Source organism: Chiloscyllium punctatum, chromosome 2 (assembly GCF_047496795.1).
Source record: "Chiloscyllium punctatum isolate Juve2018m chromosome 2, sChiPun1.3, whole genome shotgun sequence".
NCBI classification, from domain to species: domain Eukaryota; kingdom Metazoa; phylum Chordata; class Chondrichthyes; order Orectolobiformes; family Hemiscylliidae; genus Chiloscyllium; species Chiloscyllium punctatum.
Window position 1 is genome coordinate 143239410 of NC_092740.1, and position 24377 is coordinate 143263786.

The 24377-nt window shown below is 41.7% G+C and overlaps 1 protein-coding gene across 5 annotated transcripts in view; it reads left to right on the top strand.

Annotated features, from left to right (window-relative positions):
* Nucleotides 1–24377, top strand: part of LOC140491197 (uncharacterized) — a 122101-nt gene that overhangs the window by 33622 nt on the left and 64102 nt on the right. For 4 of the 5 annotated variants that reach the window (XM_072589179.1, XM_072589194.1, XM_072589186.1 and 1 more), the window contains one exon: nucleotides 24064–24203. The exons of the other annotated variant lie outside the window; for it this stretch is intronic. In XM_072589179.1, the coding sequence (XP_072445280.1) occupies nucleotides 24064–24203 (140 nt within the window). The remainder of the gene's footprint in view (nucleotides 1–24063; nucleotides 24204–24377) is intronic. 5 annotated transcript variants of the gene reach the window in all.

A 24377-nucleotide genomic window follows, 5' to 3' on the forward strand; every position in this document is an offset into this window, starting at 1 on the left:
AATTAGGGTTAAGGAAAATCCAAAGAGATTTTACAAATACATTGAGGACAAAAGGGTAACTAGGGAGAGAATAGGGCCCGTTAAAGATCAGCAAGGCAGCCTTTGTGTGGAGCCACAGGAGATGGGGGGAGATACTAAACGGGTATTTGGCATTAGTTTTTACTGTGGAGAAAGACATGGAAGATATAGAACGTAGGGCAATTGATGGTGACATCTTGAAAAATGTCAAATTACAGAGGAGGAAGTGCTGGATGTCTTGAAACTCATAAAAGTGGATAAATCCTCAGGACCTGATCAGGTGTACCCTAGAACTCTGTGGAAAGCTAGGTAAGTGATTGCTGGGTCCCTTGCTGAGATGTTTGTATTATTGATAGTCACAGGTGAAGTGCCGGTAGACTGGAGGTTAGCTAACGTGGTGCCATTATTTAAGAAAGGTGGTAAGGACAAGCCAGGGATTATAGACCAGTAAGTCTGACATCAGTGGTGGGCAAGTTGTTGGAGGGAATCCTGAGGGGCAGGATGTACATGTATTTGTAAAGGCAAGGACTGATTCAGGATAGTCAACATGGCTTTGTGCATGGGAAATCATGTCTCACGAACTTGCTTGAGTATTTTGAAGAAGTAACAAAGAGGATAGATGAGGGCAGAGCAGTAGACGTGATCTATATGGACTTCATTTAAGGCATTTGACAAGGTTCCCCATGGGAGACTGGTTAGCAAGGTTAAATCTCTGGTTTGTTACCTGTACCACGTGATGGCGAGATAAGGAATAGGGAGAGATGCCAGCTGAACACATGGCTGTAGGGATGGTTCAGGATGGAGGGTTTCAGGTACATGGATAATTGGGGCTCATTCGGGGGAAGGTGGGACCTCTACGAACAGGATAGTCTTCACTTGAACAAAAGGAGTACTAATATCCTGGGTGGGAAATTTGCTGGTTCTATTCGTGTGGTTTGAACTAGCTCAGCAGGGGGATGGGAACCTGAGGTGTAGTTCCATTGTACAGGAGGATCAGTGTAGGGAGGGCCAGAACAGAATTTCACGGTCACAGGAATGCGCAAGCAGATAGCAAAATGGTTTGACGTGTGCCAGAAGTATCCAAAATAAGGTAGGTGAGCTTGCTGCTTGGATAGGTACCTGGGATTTTAATGTTGTGGCCATTTCGGAGACATGGGTAGAGCAGGATCAGGAATGGATGTTGTAGGTTCCAGTGTTTAGATCTTTCATTAAGAACTTCAGCAGGGCATTTGATAAGGTTCCCCATGGTAGGCTCATTCAGAAGGTCAGGAGGAATGGGATACAGAGGTACTTAGCTGTCTGGATACAGAATTGGCTGGCCAACAGAAGACAGCGAGTGGTAGTAGAAGGAAAATATTCTGCCTGGAAGTCTGTGGTGAGTGGTGTTCCACAGGGCTCTGTCCTTGGGCCTCTACTGTTTGTAATTTTTATTAATGACTTAGATGAGGGGATTGAAGGATGGGTCAGCAAGTTTGCAGACGACACAAAGGTTGGAGGTGTCGTTAATAGTATAGAGGGCTGTTGTAGGCTGCAGAGGGACATTGACAGGATGCAGAGATGGGCTCAGAGGTGGCAAATGAAGTTCAACCTGGATAAATGCGAGGTGATGCATTTTGGAAGGTCCAATTTGAAAGCTGAGTACAGGATTAAGGATAGGCTTCTTGGCAGTGTGGAGGAACAGTGGGATCTTGGGGTGCAGGTACATAGATCCCTTAAAATGGCCACCCAAGTGGACACGGTTGTTAAGAAAGCATAAGGTGTTTTGGCTTTCATTAGCAGGGGGATTGAGTTTAAGAGTCGTGAGATCTTGTTGCAGCTCTATAAAACTTTGGTTAAACCGCACTTGGAATACCGTGTCCAGTTCTGGTCGCCCTATTATAGGAAAGATGTGGATGCTTTGGAGAGGGTTCAGAGGAGGTTTACCAGGATGCTGCCTGGACTGGAGGGCTTATCTTATGAAGAGAGGTTGACTGAGCTCGGACTTTTTTCATTGGAGAAGAGGAGGAGGAGAGGGCACCTAATTGATATATACAAGTTAATGAGAGGCGTAAATAGAGTCGATAGCCAGAGACTATTTCCCAGGGCAGAAATGGCTAACACAAGGGGTCATAGTTTTAAGCTGGTTGGAGGAAAGTATAGAGGGGATGTCAGAGGCGGGTTCTTTACACAGAGAGTTGTGAGAGCATGGAATGCGTTGCCAGCAGCAGTTGTGGAAACAAGGTCATTGGGGACATTTAAGAGACTACTGGACATGCATATGGTCACAGAAACGTGAGGGTGCATACATGAGGATCAGTGGTCGGCACAACATCGTGGGCTGAAGGGCCTGTTCTGTGCTGTACTGTTCTATGTTCTATGTTATAACAGGGAAGTGGTAAAAGAAGGGAAGGTGTGGCCTTTTTAGTCAAGGACAGTATAACTGACTGAAAGAACTTGTGACAAAAACTCATCTACTGAGGTAGTATGGGCTAAGATTAGAAACAGGAGAGGAGAGGTCACACTGCTGGCAGTTTTTTATAGGCCTCCACAAAGTTCCAGGCTTGTGGAAGAGAGGATCGGCAAAATGATTCTGGATAGGAGTGAAAGGAACAGGGTGGTCGTTATGGGGGACTTTAACTTCCCCAACATTGACTGGAAATGCTATAACTCTAGTATGTCGGATGGTTCAAGTTTTGTCCAATGTGTGCAGGAGGGTTTGCTGACACAGTATGTCGAAGGGCCGACAAGAGGTGAGGCCACACTGGATCTGGTGCTTGGTAATGATTTAAAGGCCAGATGTTTGATTTAGTGGTAGGTGAGCAGTTTGGAGGAAGTGACCATAATTCAGTTACATTTAGTTTAGTGATGGAATGGGGTAAGTAAATGCCATAGGGCAAGGAGTTACCGATGGGGGAAGGGCAATTATAATGCGATTAGGCGAGACTTAGGATGCACAGAATGGGGTAGCAAAATGCTGAGGATGGGGGCAATCGAAATGTGGAGCTGGTTTAAGGAACAGATATTGATAGGTATGTCCTTGTCAGGCAGGGAGGAAGTGATAAGGTAAGGGAACTGTGGTTTACTACAGAAATTGCATCTCTTGTTAAGTGGAAGAAGGAGGCTTATATGACAATGAGACGAGATGGTTCAGGTGAGGCCATATAAAGTTACAGATTAGCTAGGAAGGACTTTAAAGAGAAAGAGAGGATATAAGCAGTCTTTAGCAGGTAGAATAAAGGAGACCCTAAAGCTTTCTATGGATATGTGAGGAATAAAAGGATGACTAGGGTAGGATAGGAATAGGGCCAGTCAAAGACAGAAGTGGGAAGTTGTGTGTAGACTCTGGAGATCGGAGAGGTGCTAAACGAATATTTCTCATCCGTTTTCACTCAGGAAAAGGAGAATATTGTAGAGGAGAAGAATGAGATCAGGGATATTAGAAGAGAAGGGATCAAGGTTATTAAGGAAGAGGTGTTATCAACTCTGGAAGGAGTGAAAGTAGACAAGTCCCCTGGGCCGGATGAGGATTTGCCAGGAAGCTAGGGATGTGGTGTTGGAACCTTTGGCTTTGATCTTTGAGTCGTCATTGTCTACAGGTTTAGTACCAGAGGACTGGAGGATTGCAAATTTTGTTCCCTTGTTCAAGAAGGGCAGTGGAGATGACCCAAGTAATCATAGTCCAGTGAGCCTTCCGTATGTTTTGGAAAGGGTTAGGAGAGATCAGATTTCTAATGATTTGGAGACGCCAGTGTTCGACTGGGACTTTAAAGTTAAAAATCACACAATACCAGGTTATAGTGGTGTTTATTTGGAAACAGTAGCTTTCGGAGTGTTACAATCTTATTCTCCACAACCACTTGAAGGTGCAAGAGAATTTATAGCAAAAGTTTAGTGTGATGTAACTGAAGTTATATATTCAACTTTTGATTTATAATCATCTAGCAAGCAACAGTTTGATTGCAGATAGTCAACATGGGCAGACCATGTCTCTCAAACCTCATTGAGTTTTTTTTTGAGAAGGTGACCAAGCATGTGGATAAGGGTCGGATAGTTGACGTGGTGTACGTGGACTTCAGTAAGGCCTTTGATAAGGCTCCACATGGTAGGCTGTTGGAGAAATTGCAGAGGCATGGGATTGAGGGTGATTTAGCAGTTTGGATTAGAATCTGGCTTTCTGTAAGAAGGCAGCGAGTGGTGGTAGTTGGAAAATATTCAGCCTGGAGTCCAGTTACTAGTGGTGTGCCACAAGGATCTATTTTGGGACCATTGCTGTTTGTCATTTTTATAACTGACTTGGATACAGGCATAGGTGGACGGGTTAATAAGTTTGCAGATGACACTAAAGTCGGTGGAATAGTGGACAATGGGTAAGAATGTTGCACGGTGTCTTAGATAAACTGCAGAATTGGGCTGAGAGGTGGCAATTGGAGTTCAATGCAGATAACTGTGAGGTGATACACTTTGGGAGGAATAACAGGAAAGTAGAATGCTGGGTCAATGGAAAGATTCCTGGCAGTGTGGATGTGCAGAGGGATCTTGGAGTCCATGTACATAGATCCCTGAAAGTTGCCACCCAGGTTGATTAGTGCTGTTAAGGCATCCGGTGTGTTGGGTCTTACTGGTAGAGGGATTGAGTTCCAAACCATAATGTCACGCTTCAACTGTACAAAAAGCTAGTGTGGCTACACTTGGAATATTGTGTACAGTTCTGGTCGCCCCATTACAGGGAAAATGTGGAAGCATTGGAAAAGGTGCAGAGGAGACTTACCAGGATGTTCCTGGGTCTAGAGGGAAGGTCTCATGAGAAAAGGCTGAGAGACTTGGGTGTGTTTTCAATGGAAAGAAAAGGCTAAGAGGCGATTTGGTAGAGACATACAAGATGGTCAGAGGATTAGATAGGGTAGACGGTGAAAGTCTTTTTCCTTGGATGATGCCATCAGCTTGTACGAGGGGGCAAAGCTGCATATTGAGCGGCGATAGATTTAAGACAGATGTCAGAGGCATGTACTTTACTCAGAGAATGCCCTACCTGCCAACGTAGTTAACTCAGCTACATTAGGGAGTTAGAAACCATCTTTGGATAAGCACATGGATGATGATGGGATAGCATAGGGGATTGGGCTTAGATTAGTTCACAGATTGGCACAACATTGAGGGCCGAAGGGCCTGTTCTGCGCTGTATTATTCTATGATCTATCTCATGGAATATAGGGAGAACTAGCCATTTGGATACAAAAGAAGATATAAGGCCATTGCTGAGGAGGTGAACAAAGTTAAAAATGAGGAGGTGAAGGCAGTAGAATGCATAAAGGACCCATAATTAGATAATAGAGTCATAGAGATGTACAGCACAGAAACAGGCGGGGTGGTAGTGGAGGGTTGTTTTTCAGACTGGAGGCCTGTGACCAGTGGAGTGCCACAAGGATTGATGCTGGGTCCACTACTTTTTGTCATTTATGTAAATGATTTGGGCATAAACATAAGAGGTATAGTTAGTAAGTTTGCAGTTGACACCAAAATTGGAGGTGTACTGGACAGCGAAGAAGCTTACCTCTGATTACAACGGGATCTTGATCAAATGGGCCAATGGACCGAGGAGCGGCAAATTGAGTTTAATTTAGATAAATGTGAGCTGCTGCATTTTGAGAAAGTAAATCTGAGCAGGACTTATACACTTAATAGAATGGTCTGAGGGAGTGTTGCTGAACAAAGAGACCTTGGAGTGCAGGTTCATAGCTCCTTGAAAGTAGAGTCGCAGATAGATAGAATAGTGAAGAAGGTGTTTGGTATATGCTTTCCTTTATTGGTCAGAGCATTGAGTATAGGCATTGAGAGGTCATGTTGTGGCTGTACAGGACATTGGTTAGGCCACGTTTGGAATTTTGCATGCAATTCTGGTCTCCTTCCTATCAGAATGATGTTGTGAAACTTGAAAGGGTTCAGAAAAGATTTACAAGGATGTTGCCAAGGTTGGAGGGTTTGAGCTGTAGGGAGAGGCTGAATAAGGCTGGGGCTGTTTTCCCTGGAGTGTTGGAGGCTGAGGGATGATCTTATAGAGATTTATTAAATCATCAGGGGCATGAATAGGATAAGTCGACAAAGTCTTTTACCTGGAGTGGGGGAGTCCAGAACGAGAGGGCATAGGTTTAGGGTAAGAGGGGAATGATATAAAAGAGACCTAAGAGGCAACTTTTTCAAGCAGAGAGTGGTGCATGTATGAAATGAGCTGCCAGAGGATGTGGTGGAGGCTGGTACAATGTTAGCATTTTCAGAGGCATCTGGACGGGTATATGTTTTAGAAGGGTTTAGAGGGATTTGGGCCAAGTACTGGCAAATGGGACTAGATTAGATTGGGATATCTGTTCGGCATAGATGAGTTGGACTGAAGGTTCTGTTTCCATGCTGTCCATCTCTATGACTCTGCCATTTAATTTTGGGTCCTTTATGCATTCCACTGCCTTCACCACCTCATCATGAGCGGGTGGTTTTTAACTTTGTTCACCTCCTCAGCAATGGCGTTCAACTGCTAGAGCCTAAGTTCTGGAATTCCCAATCTAAATTTCATTGGTCAGCCTCTGTCCAACATCTTGAATAAAGCTTATCACCACATTGTCTTATTCCTTGGATATAGACGGAGTGAGTAGAGAGAAGTTGTTCCCTGTGATGCGGGTCACAAATCAAAGGATTTGATTTAAGGTGGTTGGTAACAGAAACAACTGCACCATGAAGGAACGATATTTTCTAAACCATAAATGATTCTGATCTGGAGTGTTTTATCTGGGAGGACAGTGGAGACAGGTACAACTAGGACTCTCTAAAAGGAATTGGATTAACACACAAAGAGAGAGAATTTGCAGGATTCTGGTGGAAATGCAGGGGAATGTGATTAGCAGAGTTTCTTCAGGGAACCTGCACACATCCATGGTGAACAGAATGGCTGCCTCCAGTCATAATCATTCGGATTCCGTGGCTTGGCATCAATTTTAGACTGATTTATGCTGTGTAAAGAAGATTTATGACATGAATAGTTTTCAATTGCGCTGTTGGAATCAGCCACATCAAACGCGCTAAAAATATCCTCGGTCACTACTTGCTCAAAAAGTATGCAAAAATTAACTATTTCTAACTTGCATGCTGAAAATTGCTCCAAGGGTTGCATATTGAAATATCGCGCATATTAACATTTTGAATTGATTTGTACTTGGTGGCTAGTGCAGTTTACTTTTCCTTACGATCAGTATTTGCCAATCTGATGCTGATAAATTTGAGCTTGGAGGAAGTAAATACAGTTGTATCTTTCAAAAGTCAACTGGAAATGTGCTGAAAACAAAAAAAAAAAAAATTTAGAGCTGCAGGGTAGAACAGGATGAATTGTAACTCTGAAAGTTGCCACCCAGGTAAATAGTGCAGTGAAGAAGGCATATGGCGTACTGCCTTTTATTGGTAGAGGAATTGAGTTCCGGAGTCCTGAGGTCATGCTGCAGTTGTATAAGACTCTGGTGCGGCCGCATCTGGAATATTGTGTGCAGTTTTGGTCGCCATACTATAGGAAGGATGTGGAGGCACTGGAACGGGTGCAGAGGAAGTTTACCAGGATGTTGCCTGGTATGGTAGGAAGATCCTATGAGGAAAGGCTGAGGCACTTGGGGTTGTTTTCATTGGAGAAAAGAAGGTTTAGGGGTGACTTGATAGAGGTGTACAAGATGATTAGGGGGTTAGATAGGGTTGACAGTGAGAACCTTTTTCCACGTATGGAGTCAGCTATTACAAGGGGGCATAGCTTTAAATTAAGGGGGGGTAGATATAGGACTGATGTTAGGGGTAGGTTCTTCACTCAGCGAGTCGTAAGTTCATGGAATGCCCTGCCAGTAGCAGTGGTGGACTCTCCCTCTTTATGGGTATTTAAGCGGGCATTGGATAGGTATATGGAGGATAGTGGGTTAGTGTAGGTTAGGTGGGCTTTGATCGGCGCAACATCGAGGGCCGAAGGGCCTGTACTGCGCTGTATTCTTCTATGTTCTATGTTCATTCAAAGGCATGCAAAGTGAGCTGAACAACAATTCACTGCATTATAAAGCTTTCTAACTTTTCACTCTTGTACAGATGACTTTAATTTGATAACCATAAAAAATGCCAATTGGTCTTTGTTTACACAAACCAAAGTTATCATTTTTAAAAACTACAAGTCACAATTGACTTTGCTGTAGTTGCAACCTCCACTCAGCTGTTTTGCCATTTCTGGTGAAAGAACTATACGGGGCAATGTGATGGTTTTCACTCCAAATGATGTACCAACCTCCAGTTTTTAAGTTATTTAGATTTTTGAATTACTTCTATCTTTGTACTCTATGGCTCGCTGGTTAGCTCAGTTGTCTAGACAGCTGGTTTGCAATGCAGAGTGATGTTAACAGCATGAGTTGAATTGCTCGCGCTCTCTCGCACGCACGCGCTCTCTAAGTTGGTACATGAGCCTCCTCTGCGTAGGAGAGGGTGAGGACTGCAGATGCTGGAGATCAGAGTTGAAAAGTGTGGTGCCAGTCAGGCAGGATCCAAGGAGCAGGAGAGTCGATGTTTTGCGCATGAACTCTTCATCAGGAAGAGCTCATCCTCTAAAAGTGAACCCTCCTGCTCCTCGGATGCTGCCTGGCTGGCTGTGCTTTTCCTGCACCACACTTTTCGACCTGTCTTCTGCATATCCAGTAAGAAATCCATCTGCTCAGCTTGTGCAAGCAGCTTATCTGAGGAAAGACTTCAGTTTTGAGCTGCCTACCTCATGATCATTTGGCTTTCAGATAACTTTCACTCTCCGCTTCTTTTTAAATCTACTCTGATGTTGTTTAGTCAGCAATCAAAGTCAACTTCTTAAGCCAATCCATTTTCTGGAAAGGGGGTTTTGTCTGTTTTGTTATCCTACTTGTCTTCCAGAGACCGCTTGCTTGTGTGACTGTAGAAGATGAATGTTTTGGTTCCTTATTTTTGGTACAAATCCACTGAGAACAAAAATAGATTAACATTTTCTTTGCAGTGTTATTTCCAAGCTAAGCAGCACCTGTTTGTTATTATTCTTTTTAAGTCCATTGATCATCCAGGCTTATAATAGGTAAATAACTGCACAGAGGCCATTATCCCATCACCCTTTATTTACCTGTGGAGAATCCTTGACGCTGATCTAACTCCCTCAGAGCCAGCTCCAAGTGAACATCATGTCTGACACTCCTGTTCTCTTTATTTCTAGAGACACTTCTGTTTTTTTTCTATTTAATTTTTTTATTTTATAAAACAGTGCAGTTTACAAATAATTAACGTTAACAGCTGTATACAGAGAAACAGCAATTTACAAGGGAGAGGAGCAGCAAAGCCAAACCCCACCGTTCTACAGTAGAGCATGATTTTGATTCATCGACCTCTGGGTTATGTGCCCTACACACTCCTGCTACACCACTGTGCTCGCTAACACTCCTGTTCTTGTCAGCCAGGATTCCTTGGTTGGACAAGATTAACAGCCCCAGTCAGGGAACTCCAATTCTATGATGACCACCAGCTGACCTTGTTACAATCACTACACTAGGCCTCTGGTGAGACTCCTTACTGAAGCCATTCTAAAAATCAGTGACCACTACATTTACCTTAACTATCCATTTACTTACTTGCTCTAGCTGAAATTGTAAAATTTAATTTGCCTTTATAATCAACTCATGCTAGTTGCTTTTAGTAAACCCACTCATTTTCAAATGCTTTCTAAAACACAAATAACTTGTGTTGAAATGGTAAAATCCTGATGTGCCAAATCTGAGAGAGTTGATAAGCAACTGAAGAGTGAATTTGCATGGTTCTGGTGAAAGAGCAGGGGAATAAGGTAACTGCATTTCTCCTTCAAAGAACCTGCACACACCATGCTGAACTGAAGGTCGTCTCCTGTTCAATAATGATTTTGATTCCTTATCTTGGCGTCAATTTCGGATTGATTGATTACGCTATGTAAATAGCCAATTTACCACATTAAGTTTAAATTGTTTGTTTGGAATCAGCCACTTCCAGCACACCATTACAATCCTAGATGACTTCTTTTGATGTGTAAAGAAGTGCAACGGCCATGTGCATTGCTAGTAATGAGATAAATGTCATTTATGAAAAAAGTTAAATTTTTATTGATGGCAATTGATATATTTCAGTCAGGCAGATGTACTGTTGTATGTTTTTTTTATATCACACTCAGATCTCACAGTAGAGGCTCCAACCTCTGTCAGGAGAATATACAAAAGCTTAAACACATGTACCACCAGATTCAAGAACAGTTGCTTCCTCATTGTTACTGGCTTCCAAATGGATCTGTTAAATTTCAAATCTAATCTTGCTTTTTGTGCACCTTCTTTGCAACCATAGTTTTGTAATCCTCGCTCTGTTCTATCACCCTTAGATCTTTGTATGGTATGATCTGTCTGTACTGCAGAGAGCATTTTGCTATACCTTGGTACATGTGACAAAACTAAATCAAATGAAATCAAAATCCAATCAATGCATGTAATAGTCAAATTAAAGGGAGGAAGATCAGAAGGTCCAAATGTGGCACTGGGTTTATGTGAAGGATTCATTGTGACATAGCAACATATTTTGTTGTGCTGCAGATTGGAAAGAGTCCAGAGTATACCATGTTATTATGCAATCTTTTGGATTTTTTAATCTTCTACTTCACACTGATTCCCTCTGCAATATCTCCACCTGGAGACCACTTGGTGGTCGTAGTCTCTATACCTTTGCACTATTATGTATCTACAATATTCAATATCCAGTAACTTTGCTTTCCCAGGCACTGAGAATTCCAAATGACTTTTGAAGTATTGTTCCGCAAGTGAATCTAGCAAACAGATTGCATGCTACAAATAACACAACTGACTAGCTAATTTATTTCTGGTTGAGGTTGGAAATGGTCACCAGTGCTGGATATTGAAGGTGGATTTAACAACATGTTATCAATTTTGTAGGCTTGGAGAACCTGTTTATCTGTCGGTAGCTCTATATGATCTTTACTTGATCTGACCCAAAAGGCTTGTCAGTTTAACATCTTGCGATTATATTTCTACTTTTAGTAAAATGGTATCCAATTGGAAATTGTGTTGAGGTTATGTTATGGTTCAAGTTTCCACTTGTTTGTTTGCATATACTCAAACGCAAGTTTTCCAAGGACCATTGCATACAGACAGCATCTTGGAATGGAATGGTTTTTAAAATCTTGCACAATGAATTTCTTGATATTTTTGAGTGGTACCCTGCTGCAATTTTATGAACAGTGAAAAATCACTTTATCCCAAGTTGGCATTTTTTAATAACAATCTTTTGGTCACAACTAGAGTACCCCAATTCTAATTTTTTTAAAAATCCTGTAAGACTTGATGTTGATTTGGCCACAGTTGTGCATGCACACCTGGCCTGGTTCACACTCTCATTTCTGTTATTATAGTGTCATTTGTGTACACTCACCTGCAACCATACCGCCAAACACACACTATCAACCCCTGTTTACTGGCCACCACTGATTTCTGCTTGGTGATTTCATCACTCATGCTACCTTAAACTTGAGGAGCTGGCATTTCTGCTTATGTCTGGCTGACTCTTGCTTGCCTCCAGTCCTGAACCCTCACTGCCCACTGACAAGCTGTAATCCTCATTTCTACTTTTCACAGGTGCTGCCAAACCATCACTTATTACAGTGCTCCATGAGAAGTCCCCTTAGTTGATGTTACTCCTCGAGTGTTCTGCTTAACATTGTATTTTCTAGTTAGGTGAACCTGGAAGCCATTCCCACTGTATTCCATATCACCAACTTTCTATTTTGACTTGATTTGCAAATTGCAGCTATCTGGGACTTGATGTTGACACCACAGGCAATGCACACACATATGCAGATAGTGCACCCTCTGCAGGATCATTCGGTGCACTCTTTCATTTTCTTAAACAATTAAATATTTATTAATTTGTCCAAGGTCATCTAGTTGTGTCTTTGTGGCAAAATAAAACCAAGCAATTTCAAAAGGCTGCTACAACTGCAATATCTGGAAACTACATGGTGCTTAATTCAGTCTTAGATATGGCCTGCAATTTTGTTTAAAACCAAGATCACCCAAACCAGCACACAGGACTTTGGGGAGTTGGTTTGTGCATGAAGTAACTTCAAATTCTGAAATCTTTTGCTCAGTTTGGCCATCTTTATTCACTATGCTGGATAAACCAGTGCAACTTAGTAGAAATGCTGCCTCAGTATCTTTTAAGCTGGCTCCTCAAGTCCTTCCATAATGCAGCAAACTGCTAAGATTATCATCATCAGTTGTATTAAGACTGCTCCTCCTGAGGCCAGCAGTTGGTTGACAAAGCATGTTCTTTAGATTTAGTGGATATTGAAGTCTCCCCATGCTGGACATCCATCTCCACAGTCCAGTCTCCAAGTCAAGTAAAACTGGGTTTCATAAGTATCATAATTACAACTTTACACAGCTGCCACCAAATGTACAACTTGTACTTAGCTAGCACCTTTTAATAGAAGGAAGTTTTGTCAAGTGCTTTTGGTGAAATAGAATTGAGGGAGAAAATTAAGGTAGGTAATAGAAAGCTTTGTGGAAAAAAAACTTGGTTTTAAAGTTTGGGAGCAAAGTAAGACAAAACCATTTGGGAGTAGATTCCGTAGGTTACAGGTTGTTGAAGGTTATGTTGAAAAGCGGAAGGTTTAGCAGAGACCCATCTGAAAGTAAAAATATTGTAGAGGAAGGCTCAGTTAGGCTTAGAGATATCAAATTTTCCTTTATGATTGACTTGGAGATGCTGGTGTTGGACTGGGGTGTACAAAGTTAAAAATCACACAACACCAGGTTATAGTCCAACAGGTTTAATTGGAAGCACACTAGCTTTCGGAGCGACGCTCCTTCATCAGGTGATTGTGGAGGGCTCGATCGTAACACAGAATTTATAGCAAAAATTTGCAATGTGATGTAACTGAAATTATACATTGAAAAACTGATTGTCTGTTAAGCCTTTCATCTGTTAGAATACAGTGATATTTTCACTTCTTTCATGTGTAAATCACAAATGTGTAAATCCCCAGTTGGGGAACACTTCAGTGGTCCAGGAAATTCAGCCTCAGACCTTCGTGACCATCCTCCAAGGTGGACTTCGGGACAGGCAGCAGAGGAAAGTGGCCGAGCAGAGGCTGATAGCTAAGTTCGGTACCCATAGGGAGGGCCTCAACCGGGACCTTGGGTTCATGTCACATTACAGGTAATCACCATTGCATTACACACACACAGATATTCCGACGCGCACACACTCTCACATACACATGGACACAGGTACACACAGACGCGCACACAGACACCCACACACACCCTTAAAGCCCCACACACTCCCACACATGCACCCCCTCACAATCTTAAGACACTCTGCACGCACACGCACGCGCACACACACAGACAAAGACCCACATGCACACATATATTTTGTCAAAAATCACACAACACCAGGTTATAGTCCAACAGGTTTAATTGGAAGCACACTTGCTTTCAGAGCGATGCTCCTTCATCAGGTGATTGTCAATTAAACCTGCTTCCAATTAAACCTGTTGGAATATAACCTGGCGTTGTGTGATTTTTAACTTTGTACACCCCAGTCCAACACCGGCATCTCCAAATCATAACATATATTTTGTGTGGTGAATTTGTACTTGCAGAGTTACATTGCACTTTGCTCAAAAACTGCATACATTCATGTAGAACTCTGAGCTCAAAAACTGCATGAATTTATGTAAAACTCTGTTATCTCACTTTTTAGATTAGAATCAATCTAAACATCAGGTCATAGACAGAGAACACAGGGGGCTAACACCTTCAACATATTGTCTAGCTATCACCATTGTTAACAGCTAACCTGAGAATGCAACTTTAAAAAAAGGGTTTTGTGATTTACACATGAAAGAAGTGAAACTATCACTGTATTCTAACAGATGAAAGGCATAACAGACTATCAGTTTTTCAATGTATAATTTCAGTTACATCACACTGTAAACGTTTGCTATAAATTCTGTGTTACGATCGAGCCCTCCACCATCACCTGATGAAGGAGCGTCGCTCCGAAAGCTAGTGTGCTTCCAATTAAACCTGGTGTTGTGTGATTTTTAACTTTATGATTGAGGTAGGGGTCTGATGTAGTCCATTGAAGATGGGGTGATGGGTGGACAGAGCAGGATGTGAATTGTTTAGAATTTATTCAGTTTCGATGTCTCGAAGTTAAGGAGGGGGTTCAGTTGAGCAATAGCCAAGTCATTGAAACAGATCCCAACATCTATGGGAATAAGATAAGGCAGAAATAGTCACTTTACTGAGAGATTATGTTTTTCCACAAATAAATCATTAGGTTGCTAAAAATCTTACCTTTTAATCTATCTCAATCTCATGAGCAAGTTCTGAAACCTTGTGAATTTGCACAGGATGCTGCAAGTTTTCTATTCTGGCATACTTGATGTTAGGATTGGAACTAGTTAGAAAATGTTTATCCAAAATCTGGAAATACCACTTTAATGTGCATTTTGCTGTACTTTAAATTTAAAAATGTTGCAACTTGTTAAGTGCATGATCTACTTGACTGACTCCTGTGTAATATGTGCACTTTTACTCTGGGTTAGAATGGGAAGAAAATCAGGCAGTGGCCATTACTGCACCTTTTCCGGCTGCTTTTGATGCTAGGTAGCCAGGTTGCTGACTTGCTATATGCTGGTCAGTGATGTGGTTGCAGAATGTAGTACTATATGGCCCTGAAGTTGCTGTTAAATTTTGTTTTAATTTTGTACCCATCGCCTTACTGCTTCCTACAAAGGAGGTAAGTATTCCAATGGCCCAGTAATGGCGAGGTGCCACTCTACACTTTCTGAAGGCATAGGATATATGAAGCATATAAATAATTACAATGTTACAATTACCAAACGGTTTGTAAGTTTTCATGCACAACTTTTCTGTAAAATCTGCATTACAGGGGAACCTCGATTAGCCGAATGAGATGGACAGACACTATTTCGTTCGGATAATCAGTTATTTGGTTAATCGATTAAATTCCTTTCCTCTGGGGCTAGGAGTTTTTAAACTCTGCTCCCTGTTCAGGAGACTGCGGCAGCACACAGCAGTGAGACCCTGCCCCCAACACCGACCCCCACCCGCCGCCATCCATCACCGCCCCCAACCCCACCAAACACCGCCCTCGCCTGCCCCCAACCATCACCGCGCTCTCCCAACCCCGTCCAACACCACTCCCCACCATGTGCCTCTTTCCTTACCCCCCCACCCCTTCTCTGGGGCAGCCGGACTGGACACCAACAACAAGGCTGCTGCTGCTGCCTTTTTGGGTTTTGTCTCCAAATAGCACATAAACACACAGCCACAGTCACAATCACAACTTTTTCACAGGTTTCGCGATTACCCTGCTTAGGACAATGTTGGAGAGATTATCTGGGGAAGCGGGGTTTAGGGTACACCCCTCAGTCGAACTCCAGGGGAAGTGTGGAGAGAGAGAGAGGGCGGGACGTCAGTCATTTGGAGATGGTGCCTATTTAATCACTGTAAGCAAAAGACGTGATCACTGTTAGAAACACGTCTTTGCTGTAATGTTTCCATCGGGACCTTGAGATCTCCTTCATATAAATCCGATTTTTGGATAATTGGTATTTGAGTAGTCAAAATTCCTGTGTATATATCTGCAAAGTGTTAAATTATGTATGTTTTTACTTTAAGCTTTGCAGTATATTGATTTTATGCTCCATTTTAATTTATCTTCTATAATTTTAAAATATTAAAATTCTGAAGTATTTTAGTAACCTTTTACTAAAATACTAACCTCCACATAAGGAAACATCCAGTTGCTGCTGAATCATTGACTTGTCTGTGTCGGTTCTATTTACTTCTATGGTTTGTTATGGAATAGTTTTATATTGTTGGGATAGGTTTATCATTGATGGCATTTCATTTATGACCTATCATTTGGGAACCAAGAAACACTGAGGGCTAAGTTTGTCCTGAGACTTAATGCTGTCATCGGGCCTCAATTTACAGCTGAACATCTTTTCATAGTGATAGTGTGATATCTGGATGACATCTGTACCTTGGCTTCCTGTGTTTAATTTAAAAACACACTACTGTATTCTAGCAATAGAATCATGGGTGCACAAAGTTGAGTCAATAATTCTGCTGACAGGATAAGGGAAACAGTCCTTGCATCAGTTCAAAGTTCATGTCTGATGACCACAGTGGCAGAACTAACCAATGTAAAAGCAAGTGGCACCTTCTGCTTACCTTATTAATTATGCAGCTGAGATTTTGGGTAATGTTTCACCCGAACTAAGTGTCGGGTGAGGCACCAGTGCCAGACTTTGTGGCTCACATGCTGCTGGTGCCATTTTAAAAGCTGAACTGCAGACCACTTCAGACACCAAGTCAAGAACAATCCCTCACATGGTAGTGCTCGACATTGACAAAGTCACAGAGGAAAGGCAATCGAACGCCCTGCTTCTAGACCAAAAGCTCGAGTGATACCGATAGGCAGTGTGGTGGAGAGGCAAGCAGTCATTCTTCCTGCTGACCACGCCAGCAGATCAAGCAGGAATTGCAGCATAGGTCAGTGCTATGTTCCAAGGGAAAAAGAGATATCCAGCAGGACACAGGAGATTAATGTTCTTTTGTGATCCACAAGAATAAGTTCTTCTCTGGTACCTCTCAATCATGGCTTGCACCCTGTCTAATTCTGTGCAGGTGCCTCAGTAAGGCTCATGGATGACTACTCTCAGTATTTTATGCATCATTTCTACTTGAGGACTCTTACACTCGCCTCATTCTTACAAACTATATTAAGCATTTGTACCCTCTAAGCTTCCCACTCGCGCACTTCACTGCTTGCTCATGCATGACCACAAACTGCTCCATCATCTGCTTCCATCATTACTCAGTCCCTCCCTTTGTCTCATTTCAGGACGAACTGGCCCCAAGACCCCGTCAACCACCCAAAATTACCTACCCGTAATCCTTAGATCTTCAGGCCTGACTGTGGGCTGTTGACAGCACGTGGCTCCACACTATCAGTAGGACCAGTGCCTGACCGATTGGTGGTCACCCCTGTACTGGAATTGAACCAGCCATTTGACTGCAGCGGTAGCCCATAACTGTCTTTCCCCTTTACCCACTGAGAATTATCCCTTTTGACTTTTCTACATGGCCATTTGCTTGAAGTGCATGCAATGTGTTTGTCACATAAACTGCAGGAACATGCTGAAACTCTATCATTGTGGCATGGTGCCATACGAGATATGTCCACCCCACTTGTAACTAATTATATTAACTGTTCAGTCCACAACACTATCTCCAGCTGTCTGCCTTTCCCTCTGAGCTAAGAAAGCAACGCAAACCATAGGCTGGCAGCACGCAACTGAACATTGAAGGTCTTGTGCATTAAGTGGCTAGCAGCCAACTCAGTAATTTAATTATTGTGTAGGAAGAAACAGACTAGGTCATCTCCAAGTAAATGCAAAAGTCAACGAGCAATAAGAAAGTAAGCTAGGAGTAGTAAGATTATGTGTTCTTGTCAGCGCAAAGCTGTCCTGTGTAGATGCATGGCTGTCCCTGCAAGCAAAGTGAACTGGCAGAATAATGCAAGTAGTAGATGTTCTTCAGCTCCAAAGTGAAGTGTTGAATGCCCGAGTTGGTTTGAGAACAGGAGGATATCCTGGAGCGTTCAAGGACATTGTCCCGGCCATTATACCACTCCTGCTTCTAGTCAGCTATCCATGAGCCCTGGTTCACTTGTCAGGAATCTAGTTTCATAATGGAGGAGAGGAGAAAATGGAAGTGGAATGCAAATACAGGTCATTCTGCTGTATCACAACAGTTGCCTTCCTCAGTGGGCGGCACGGTGGCACAGTGGTTAGCACTGCTGCCTCACAGCGCCAGAGACCCGGGTTCAATTCCCGCCTCAGGCGACTGTGTGGAGTTTGCACGTTCTCCCCATGTCTGCGTGGGTTTCCTCCGGGTGCTCCGGTTTCCTCCCACAGTCCAAAGATGTGCAGGTTAGGTAAATTGGCCTGCTAAATTGCCCGTAGTGTTAGGTAAGGGGTAAATGTAGGGGTATGGGTGGGTTGCGCTTCGGTGGGGCGGTGTGGACTTGTTGGGCTGAAGGGCCTGTTTCCACACTGTAAATAATTTAATGTAGTAATCTGCAACCCTGTGCTATCAACGCTGTACAAAATCATTATCCAAACAGCGTTCACAATTTATCAATTGCATTATAACCGATTTGTGTTAGTGAAACACACATTATACCAGAATGACCTGTAGAGCAAGTTGGGTTTGATATGCAAATACAAGGAAATAACATTACCACTCCATGGGCAGATCAGAAGTTGCTATTTTAGGCTTGTGTGGGGAAATTGGGAGAGCTTTTCTTTTTGCGAAAATCAGATTTTAAAAAAATTTTTCACTTCTGCCCTATTTTGCCACCATCCTTGCTGTTACTCTCCCCTCACCGTGGAGGGGAACATTCCACCTCTGATTTTCATTCCAAGGAAGGAGGTAATGGGTACATGAAGAGTGTGGCCCACTTAAAGGCAGCCTGCTGAGTGCAGATTTGAGTCTAGAGTGGTGCTGGAAAAGCACAGCAGGTCAGGCAGCATCCGAGGAGTAGGAAAATCGACATTTCGGGCAAAAGCCCTTCATTTGGGCTGGTTTAGAAAGCCTGTCTTGATTCTCTGGGACTTCAACACTGTTTATTTTATTTGCCTATCACTCGTCACTTTTTCAACCACTCCCCATGGCCCTCCTCCACCTAATCCTAATGGCCTTGCATTGCCTCCATGCCAGCTCAGCAATTCTATGCTCATGCATCCTACACAGAAACAATGATCTCAATTGTATCAATTGCATTTGTTGCAAAGCTTGAAAATAGCAATTTACTTTGTCTTAACTCTAAAAATGCTGATCAGTCAGTACCAGAAGCAGAAACTACAGTCACTTAAAACCTCTGATCATGTATTAATAAACACTAAACCATTGACAGAGTAAATCTAAGAGAAAGTAAAATTGTCAGTTAGGAAATATTTCCCTTGTATGTATTTCTCTCCAAATAATGGAAATCTGGATTTCCAACAAGGTAGAGTTATGTGCTTGAAGTTGTTACTGTGGATGAATTAAAAGATTGACAGTTTTATTGGAGAATTTTAATAAGTTTTTAAAAATTTTTGGCTGTTTTGTTCTAGCTTTGCTGCAGATGCCATTTGTTACATTTGGGTTCATTGGTTCTGTTTCAGGAGCCAGTGGGAGGGAGTCAGTTGGCATAGGAAATGTTGGTAAGACCTTTTGAAATTATCTTTCAAAAGCTTCACTCATACAGACTAAGGTTAACAAGTAGTTGAAAAGCTGGCCTGATTCCTGAACAAATGCAAGTAGCAGGAAATGTCTAATTCACCCATACAAGTGACAAGTACAAGGTGAGACCTCAGTTCTTGCACCCTTGTCCCATCCTAATGAAAACTGAGGTGCCAGGAACATGCAGTGTGAATCTCTGAATCTGGTCCCATTCTCTCTTTTTAATAGTAAACTGAGCAGAAATTCATCCTTTTATTTTAGCTCCATATTCATAAAGGCTAACACTGAATTCATTTCTATTAAATTTAAAGAAGATGATATATGTTTACATGGGTCACTGCTTAAAACAGGACTTTCTAAGACAGTGCCTTTTTATTTTTCAGTATCTTTGATTATGGATTGAAATAGGAAAAGGGCTGTGTTTTAATACCAAGGTTTGGGGAAGGGATTGTTGCACTTTTTAAATGTTAGATACTGAAACTCAATGTAGGTGGTGTTTACACTGCTGTTTTGTCAACCAGTGGGGGAAGGCTGGTCGCAGATGGCGCTTGCAACAGGGAACGTGTACAAAGTGAGATTTGGCTGGCAACAAGTAACTATTAATTTATGGAGTGGTGAGTAACTGTTGATGACAATAAAAGTCATCAACCTGTTAACAACTACGTGATTGGATAGCTGAGCACTTGTAGATGTGAGCAATATGCCCATAAATGTATTGGACCTCTGCAAGGAGCAGTTATGTGTGTCTCTGTGCGTTAACAGAAAAGCCTAAGCCTGGAGAAATCAATTTATTTTACCACACCAATTGCTGTAAGCTGTAGCTTTTAACCAAATGACTGGGAGACTTTGCAATGTACCAATTGCCTGTGCCTCCTGCAAAGAAGTGAAAAAGACCCTTGGGAAATGAGATTGAAGAACAACTGGAGAGTCCAAAACTAGAGGGCATAAGTTCAAGGTGAAAGGGGAAAGATTTAAAAGTGGCCAAAGGGGCAACTTTTTTGCCCAGAGGGTGGTGCATCTTGGAATGAGCTACTACAGGAGGTGGAGGCTGGTAAAATTACAACGTTTAAACGGTGTTTGGATGGATACATGAATAGAAAAGGTTTAGAGTGATTTGGACCAAATGCAGGCAAGTGGGACTAGATCAGTTTAGGATATCTTGTCAGAGCAGATAAGTTGAGCCGGAGGGTATGTTTCCATGCTGTACAACTTTATGACTCTACTTCCTGGTGAGCGAAAGGATCATTGTGGACAGGGGCTATCAAGTCTCCCCTCCACTCATAACACCAGTCTTTTTGTCTGTTGGTTGGGGTGTGGGGGGGGGGGGGGGGGGAGCGGGGAGGAGGGGTTTAAAGGGATTTTGTAGTTTTATTTAATGGAGATATATGACACAGTTCTTTGTTGTTTAACTGTAACTAGAATCTGCTTCTTTGTAACAAATGGTAAATCTTGTTGAATGCAAAACCTGGTCCATGTGTTCTGTTCACTTGAATCTAAACAAGAGTTAAATAAGGAACTACTTTTGCATACTTTGATAAAATCTTTAACTAACGTGACGATTCCAGGAAAAGCAGAGCTTGACTTCTACTGTGATGCTCCAGTGAGGCATGATAACTTAGAGGTATACTTGTTGTTTCAAAACAGTTGACCTCATATTGCCTGTTTTAAAACACAGTAGTCCCCCTGTACCCTCACGGATATGTTCTAAGACCTACTGCGGAAGCCTAAACCTACAGATAGTAGTGAACCCATTTGTTTAAATGGGGCATTTACCTCCCCAGCAGCCCCCGGTTCTGTTATGTTCCATGTAATATGTTCAGTTGCTACAAATAACTGAAACCGTGGAAACCAACTCCGTGGATACGATAATCACCCTGTATATCTGCCAGTGTGGCCTACTTACTCAATTTGTCAATAACTGTACTACCAATCTTGGGCAAAGTTGCTTTCTACTTAGGCAAACAGTGTTAATATTGCCTAAAACCTTACCCATACTGAGGTAGCAGTTGAATGAGAGGATAGTCTCATTAGGGGTGTGTAGATTTTCTAATAGATATGAATGTGCCTTTGGTTTTCCTAATACCTTTGCAGATATTGAAAATTCCATTTTGCTGTAATGATCAGTTCTGAATATCTGTTACTTAAATAAACCAGTTTAGCACCATTGTATTTGTGATGTGATTACTTGATGCAATTCAGTTGTCCTCACATTTATTTATTATTCTTGCCACTATTCAGAATTAAATGGCAAATTGAAGCTGTGGGTGATTTTGTGAGATCTGCCATTATAATCGAGCTGGTAAATAATGACATTTGGCATCATAATGAATTCAAACAAGAATATCTCAGTTGTAAATGGTAGCGCTGCCTAGGTCACAAAACAGATATCATTGTTAAACATATTTATCAAGTGGATTATTAAATAAATGTTGACCTTGCTAGTTTTTTATCTACATCCTAAGTATTAATTACACATTTTAGTTCTCATGAGGGCATTAAATATCAACAACCTCTGTGCATCTGCAGTTTCTTGTAAGCCAGAATCCAGGTACGTAGACTAACAATGAAAAAGGATCCAGGTGGGTATTTTATCTTCCTAAAGGGGATGAATGAAGTATTTGGGTTTTCTGGTGCACTGACAGCTTGCAATGTAATTTTAATATCTTGAGAAGTTTATGCAATATCATGTTATTATTGGACATGCATCACCATTTTTTTATTGTCACTGAATCAATATCCTGGTATCTTGACCTAACCCAACAGGAGCATCATCAGCACAAGGACTACAGTGATTCAAGAAGATTCGCCACATGATAATTGGAGATGGGCAACAAATATGGCTTTACCAGTGTATCCCAAAGCCTGAGAGCAATTCTATTTTTAAAAACGTATCAATCGGGATGAAGTCCAATCCTCCTTAGTTCATTATCACTTAACTAAAAAGATAAAATTTCAATTAATTTATTGTGTCCAATGTTTACATTATTTAAGTTGCTGCACTTGAATGCTGCATGAGGTTTTATAAGAACAAAAGATTTTTGAAGTATTAACAGTAATCTTTATTTGTTAAGCTATTCCCTATATATATTAAGTAATAAAATTTATCATTTAAAAAGAGGTGGAATTTCACTTTACATCTGAACAATGGATTGGAAGTTACACAAAAAAAAGTTAAAAATCTCACAACACCAGGTTATAGTCCAACAGTTTTAATTGGAAGCACACTAGTTTTCGGAGCGACGCTCCTTCATCAGGTTATAGTGGAGGGCTCGATCATAACACAGAATTTATAGCAAAAATTTGCAGTGTGATGTAACTGAAATTATGCATTGAAAAACTGATTGTCTGTTATGCCTTTCATCTGTTAGAATACAGTGATAGTTTCATTTCTTTCATATGTAAATCATAAAACCTTTTTTTAAAAGTTGCATTCTCGGGTTAGCTGTTAACAATGGTGATAGCTAGACAATATGTTGAAGGTGTTCTCTGTCTACGACCTGATGTTTAATTTGATTCTAACCTAAAAAATGAGATAACAGAGTTTTACATAAATTCATGCAATTTTTGAGCTCAGAGTTCTACATGAATGTATGCAGTTTTTGAGCAAAGTGCAATGTAACTCTGCAAGTACAAATTCACCCCACAAAATGTGTGCATGTGGGTCTTTGTCTGTGTGTGTGTGTCTGTCTATCTGTCTGTCTGGGGTGGGTGTGTGTGTGTGTGTGTGTGTGTGTGTGTGTGTGTGTGTAGAGAGTGCAGAGTGTCTTAAGTCTGTGAGGGGGTGCATGTGTGTGTCTATAAGGGTGTGTGTGGGTGTCTGTGTGCGCGTCTGTGTGTACCTGTGTCCTTGTGTATGAGAGTGTGTGTGTGTGTGTAGGAATATCTGTGTGTGTGTGTGTGTAGTGCAATGGTGATCACCTGTAATGTGACATGAACCCAAGGTCCCAGTTAAGGCCCGCCCTATGGGTTCCGCTCTTTGCTATCAGCCTCTGCTCTGCCACTTTCCTCTGCTGCCTGTCCTGAAGTCCACCTTGGAGGATGGTCACCCGAAGGTCTGAGGCTGAATGTCCTGGACCACTGAAGTGTTCCCCAACTGGGAGGGAACCCTCCTGTCTGTCCGTTGTCAGACCTGAGCTCAAAAGCTGCATGAATTTATGTAAAACTCTGTTATCTCACTTTTTAGATTAGAATCAAATTAAACATCAGGTCATAGACAAAGAACACAGGGGGGCTAATACCTTCAACATATTGTCTAGCTATCACCATTGTTAACAGCTAACCCGAGAATGCAACTTTTTTAAAAAAAGGTTTTATGATTTACACATGAAAGAAGTGAAACTATCACTGTATTCTAACTAATGAAAGGCTTAACAGACAATCAGTTTTTAAATGTACAATTTCAGTTACATCACACTGCAAATTTTTGCTATAAATTCTGTGTTACAATCGAGCCCTCCACGATCACCTGATGCAGGAGCGTTGCTTCGAAAGCTAGTGTGCTTCCATTTAAACCTGTTGGACTATAACCTGGTGTTGTGATTTTTAACTTTGTACACCCCAGTCCAACACCGGCATCTCCAAATCACAAGGAAAGAGTTTTCACTGGAATTATTATTCCACAAGATGTTTTAAAAGCACCTCTTGTATTATTGAGTTTTGACCTCTCTTTAAACTCTTACTCCACCAGCAGTGAGCCTGTCGCAGTTTATGCTATGTTCAAACGTTTGGCTACAGAACTGGTACTAGGAATTTTTCTTAATGTTGATGCAGAGGAATCTGCAGCACTCTCCAAACAGATTACACAGCTTTCAACGCAACACTGGCATGGTAAGGATTCAGTTTGGGTGAATGACAAAAGCTGGCAACTATATGAAATCGGAGCACAACATTTTAGTACAAAGGCTTGTCATTTAGCTCATAAGTTCTGTATGTTGTTTATTACAATATGAACTACTGAGTCCGCTATCTCTTCCTCACTACTTAATTCCTTTAATGTCCTTT